Below are 5220 nucleotides of genomic sequence, written 5' to 3'. Positions count from 1 at the left end.
CTGACTCCTGGGTCCTTCCACCAACACACTTGCTGACCCCAAAGAGAGGAGGCGATGGCCCCGGTTCCTGTGCTCAGCCAGGGCTGTGGTGGCCTCAGGCTGCCCTCCCGCCCAGGGGATAGGCAAGGGAACAGAGGTGGCACTGGGGAGCAGGGCTGCGGAGCCCCGTGTGCAGCTGGGAGCACTGAGGCCAGAGGCTACTGGTTCAAGGTCGCCCGACTGGTAGGAAGCCTGCTGCAGACCCCTGGCTGCATGCTCCACCCAGCACTGTACCCAGAGCCAGGCTCCGTGTCCCCCATCCCCAGCAGTGATGCCAGGCCTGCCTGGTCCCAGGACCCGCTGGACGGGGACAGGACAGGAAGGCGGAGGGGCAGGACTGGACTCGCCTTCTTGCTGGGCCGCTGTGACCAGCCCCCACCCCACGGTGCTCCTCAGGTGGAGGAGGGGAGAGGCAGGTGCCAGGGGTCTGCAGCCTGTAGGCCCCAGGACAGCCAGGCCGAGCTGGGACGTGGATGTGCCCAACAGGCCAGCAGTCTGAGCCGGGACCCCACAGTGGACGGGCTCCCCTGCAGCACCTCTGCTGCCCAGGGCTGCCCCCTGCAGGCCCTGCCAGCACTGCTAGCGCCCAGCAGGGAGGGCAGCACCGAGGGGTGGCCCCTGCTCGACCCTGCACCACAGGTGGGCAGTCACGGCCATCTCCATGTCCTCTCCTGGCCTGAGCATCACCACCTTGCCAAAAACTAACCAGGCACTTGCCTGCACCGGTGTGTGGGAAGAGGCCAGGCAGGCATCACCCCTGCCAGGGGCCCGAGGTTAGAATGGGGCCGAGTGCAGCACATGGGTTGCCTGGGGCTGGGAACCTTGGCTGAGCACCCCTGTGCGCTGGGGGTCTCGAGACAGCAGGGGCACCTGAGCCACACACACACTCACACACGCCTCGTACACGTGTGAGCTCTCATGTCCACACACACTGGTTCGTGTTAAACACACAGTCCCATACTCACCACATGCTCACACACTCACCTGCACACACACACATTCACCCGCACGCTTGCACACTCACCACAGGTTCACACGCACACTCACCACACATTCGCACTCACCCACACGCTCGCACAGCAGGCCTGGAGCTCCGTGCGCCCAGCCTGGCTTTTCCCTGGACTGGCTCCCTGGGCAGTGCAGCCAAGATGCCCCCACAGCTGCCCCAAATCTTGGGGACAGACTGCCCGTCTCCCATACATGCTCCCCCAGGTCAGCCTGGCCCTCTGCCCCGCTCAGCTAAGGGGTGCTGAGGGGCCAGGCCAGGAGGGGTGTGGGGTGTAGGAAATGCCCTCCCCCATCCTTTCTGCCCACCCCGGAATGCGCTGACCACAGCGTCCAGCCTAATCCCAATTCGGTGCCCGTGGGGCAGCTGAGCCAGCCTGAGCGGGCAGTGAAGGGAGGCTGGGGAGGGGTGGGGTGGGGGACACAGGCTTGAGGCTCCAGGTGGTCAGACTGTGCCCCCAGAAGGCCTTGCCTCCCTCGCCTCACGTGACCAAATGGGAGGGTTTGGGTCCCTGGGAGCCTGTTGGAGACCCTGGGCTGGGGCCTGGGCTGCCCTTCCTTAAGAATGGGGGAGAAGCTGCTTCCCGAGGTGTCTGAGGATCCTAAGAAGTGAAGTCTGAGAGCCAAATGGGGCCCTGGGAAAGGGGCCCTGAGCCTGCTGCCTGTCCCTAGTGCTTGCGTGGAGGGCCTGCTGGGGTGCGCGAGGCAGGACAAAGGGGAAGTGGGGGTGGGGAAGGGCAGAGTGCCCTGCCGGCTGCTCCCACACCCCGCCCAGTCCCCTGCCTATATCCCAGGCCGCCCTGCCCGCCTGCAGAGGCTGGAGAGATGGCACTGCAGGTGGGTGAGGCCTGGATCCCGGGAGAAGGGGGCAGGGCCAGGCGGGCTCCCCAAGCCACCTGGGTTCCTTCCCGGTAGAGCTGCCCTCTCATCAGAGCCCCGGGCTGAGACACCCACCACCCGACCCTGTGGACAGCACACCCTGGGGTGGGCCGGCCGGGTGTGGCCTCCACGGACCCTGGGCCTCTGTCCCCTCGTTTGCCCGCAGTTTGAAGCCTTCTGTGCAGAGGGCCTGGCCCCGGGCTGGAGCCTGCTGGTCCAGGGACACTCTGACTGTGAAGAAGACAAGTAAGGGACACCACCCTCCCCAGGGCTCCCCTTTTTGGCTTTGGGTGGGGTGAGTACCCAGCCATCTGCTGTTCTCACAACCCCATGGTGCCCCCCAGGTTTGAGATCAATTTCCTGTCCGAGGCGGGGGACATTGCCTTTCACATCAAGCCTCGGTTCTCTAGTGCCACCATGGTGGGCAATGCCTTCCAGGGCGGCCGCTGGGGCCAGGAGGACGTGTCCTGCACCTTCCCGCTGGTGCTGGGGGAGCCCTTTGAGGTAATGGGGGATGGGGGAGGCCAGTGGTGGAGGGAGGCGGGAGGGGAGGCTGGGGGGGAGGCACGGAGGGGGCGAGGCCCACGGGGGCAGGGGGCCAGGCTTGGGGCACCTGTGGAAGCGTGTGGGCCACCTGGCTGTTCGCAGGATGGATGCTGTGAATCAGCTGGGACTCACTGCTGGGACCCAGCAGCACTTCTGTCCCCACCTGGGGCCCGTGGGGGATGGTTACAGGGGAACAGACCGATGCAGAAGTCCCAGGGTGGGTGGGTGCAACAGGAGGTTCCCCCCACCCCCCCAGCCCTCGGCTGCCAGACCCCCTTCCTGGGAAAAAGGAACTCAGCTGGGGCTCAGAGCTCCCATCTGGTCTGGGGTGGGCCTGCATGATGGGGGCTGCACGTGGCAAGGGGACCCTCAGGCCAGCTGGCTGTGCTCACGGGACTCAGAGGGCACGTGAGCTAGACCAGGACCAGGGTCAGGCTCCAGGCGGGCCGTGGGTCACTGGCCTCCACCCCCAGATGGAGGTCAGCTCGGACGCCCAGCACTTCCACGTTCACGCCCAGGAGCACAAGGTGCTGCAGTTCACGCACCGCCACTGGCCGCTGGCGGCTATCACCCGTGTGCAGGTGCTGAGCGACCACCGCCTGGCCCGGGTGGAGCTGGCCAGGAGGGCCTGAGCTGAGGGTAACGTTCCTCTCCCACACCCCCTGCTGCAGGGCCTCTGCTCCTTACCCCGGGAGGGGGCTGTGGGCTTGGTCCCCCCTTGGTGAGCCTGTCCATACCCCACCCCTGTCTGTGCCGGGCTGGGCTGGAGCTGAGCTGAGCATGTCCTGGACGCTTGCAGGGATGGGGGCTACTGAGCTGTGCCCGAAGTCCCAGGAGTGAGCCTCAGCCATCAGCCACCAGGCGTCCAGTGGGTCCCACCCTGTGGAAGTTGGGGAGAGGGGATCTGTGGTTCTGGGGCCCCCATTCCTGCTCCACTTTCAATAAAGTCTAAGCAAATTAAATAAATAAATAAAGTCTGAGCAGGCTGTAGGAGCTTGGGTGCTGTGAGAGGGGCTGGGGTGGGGTGGTTCGATGCCGCCCCAGGACACGCCCACCAGAGCTAGGGGCCGGGGGTCCCTGAGACTGATGCCCTGGGATGGTCCGAACCCTCCCCTTCCCTCTCAGGACACTGAAGGCCGGGTGGGGCTCCTGGCCAGGGTGGGAGGCCCCGGCTGGTCCTGCCCAGGACCACTGAGCTCAGGCCCTGCAGCCGCAGGCCCAGCCTGTCCTGTCCCACAGCCCGCTGGGAGGTCCCTGAGTTTCCTCCTCGTCCGCTTCCTGTGAGTGGAGGGAGGGGGTCCTTCCTGTTTCTCCTCTTCCCACCTGGAAATGAGACGTGCGCCTTTCCCTGTCCTCTCCTGTGTGAGTGTGTGTGTGTGTGTGGGGGGGGGGTAGGGGGGAGCCCTAAAGGCCACATCGGGAGAGCTAGCACAGCTGGGAGTCCCCCAGCCTTGATTCCAGGCCTCAGCTTCTCTGTCTGCCTGTCTGTCTATCATCTATCTATCCATCCATCTATTTTCTATCTCTCTATCACCTATCATCTGTCTGTCTACCTATCATCTATCTATGTATCACCTGTGATATGGATCTATCATCTACCTATCACCTAATCTTTCTATCTTAATTGAACTGGCGATGTTCGGACGAGGCCTAACACGAATTTAACCTTTACAAGTGAGTCATTAAAGAGAGGCAGTAAGTCCGTGACAGCACAGACAGGAGGCCTGAGCCCCAGCTCTGCTGCCCACGTGTGACCTCAGGCAAGTCCTGAACTTCTGGGGACAGCTGGCGCCCTCAGCTCCCAGGGACTCATCAAGTTCAGGAGTTGGTTCAGGTGAAGCTCTAGAGCTGGCACTCGTCATTGACGTCACCTGTGGGGCGTTCCCGGCAGCACATGGATCTGGCCCACGTGTCTTGCTCTCTAAGGTTTTACAGACGGGGAAACTGAGGCTGGGTGGGGGAACGGGTCAGCAACAGGGTGGGGCCCACAGAGGGGAGGGCCCAGCGACCCCCGCTGCCCTGCAGAGCTGCGGGCCCATCTGGGCAGCAGAGCAGGACAGAGGGGAGCTGTGGCGCCCCGACCCCCCAGGTGAGACAATGGCGGCCCCAGCCTCCAGCTGTGCAGCTTCCTTCCTGTCTCCGCTCACTTCCCAGCCTGTGTCCACAGCCCAGCTGGCCCGGAGCCCCTTCTCCCCCACCCCTTTGGCCCTTTCTTTGTGTTAAGGGGCGGGGCTGGGGGCTGGCGGGCAGACGAGTAGTCAGGCAGGCCCAGCCCTGGGACCTGGGAAGGACTGGGGCAACCCTTCTCCTCCTGGGGGCTCTGAGCCCACCAATGGGGGCATCCTTGCATGGTGCCGGGCTCCCGCTTTGTGATCTGAGCTGGCTGCTCACCCTCTCTGGGCCTCAGTTTCCCTACAGACAAAAGGCCTGTTCCTGGTGAAGAGCTGTCTCCCTACGAGAACACTTGAAGATGCCAGGCTTTTTGTTCTTGTGGGGGGTGTGGGGTGGGGGTGGGGGCTGAGCCTCAGAGACACAGGCTGTCTCTAAATTTGCTGGGCTCTATGTAAGGGCCAGGTCTGCATCAGTTCCCAAGAACTTGGCAAGGTATGGACAGCAACACTTGTTTTACAAATGTGTGAAACAGGCTTAGAGAGGTTAAGTGACTTGCCTAGCATTGCTCAGCAAATGAGGGATGGAGCCAAAACCTCCAGGTCTCACAGACTTCATGCGCACACACACACGTGCACACAC

The 5220-nt window shown here is 63.6% G+C and overlaps 1 protein-coding gene across 1 annotated transcript; it reads left to right on the top strand.

Moving 5' to 3' along the window:
- The first annotated feature begins 1822 nt into the window (after positions 1–1822).
- Positions 1823–3433, top strand: GRIFIN (galectin-related inter-fiber protein). Its single transcript, XM_019637470.1, has 5 exons — positions 1823–1881; positions 2090–2169; positions 2268–2427; positions 2943–3108; positions 3269–3433. The coding sequence occupies exons 1-4, from the start codon at positions 1870–1872 to the stop codon at positions 3099–3101; spliced, it is 411 nt and encodes a 136-aa protein (XP_019493015.1). The 5' UTR covers positions 1823–1869; the 3' UTR covers positions 3102–3108; positions 3269–3433.
- The last annotated feature ends 1787 nt before the right edge of the window (positions 3434–5220 follow it).

The sequence above is a fragment of the Hipposideros armiger genome, unplaced genomic scaffold, assembly GCF_001890085.2.
Source record: "Hipposideros armiger isolate ML-2016 unplaced genomic scaffold, ASM189008v1 scaffold_33, whole genome shotgun sequence".
Lineage (NCBI taxonomy): Eukaryota > Metazoa > Chordata > Mammalia > Chiroptera > Hipposideridae > Hipposideros > Hipposideros armiger.
This window is presented reverse-complemented; position numbering and strand designations above follow the sequence as displayed.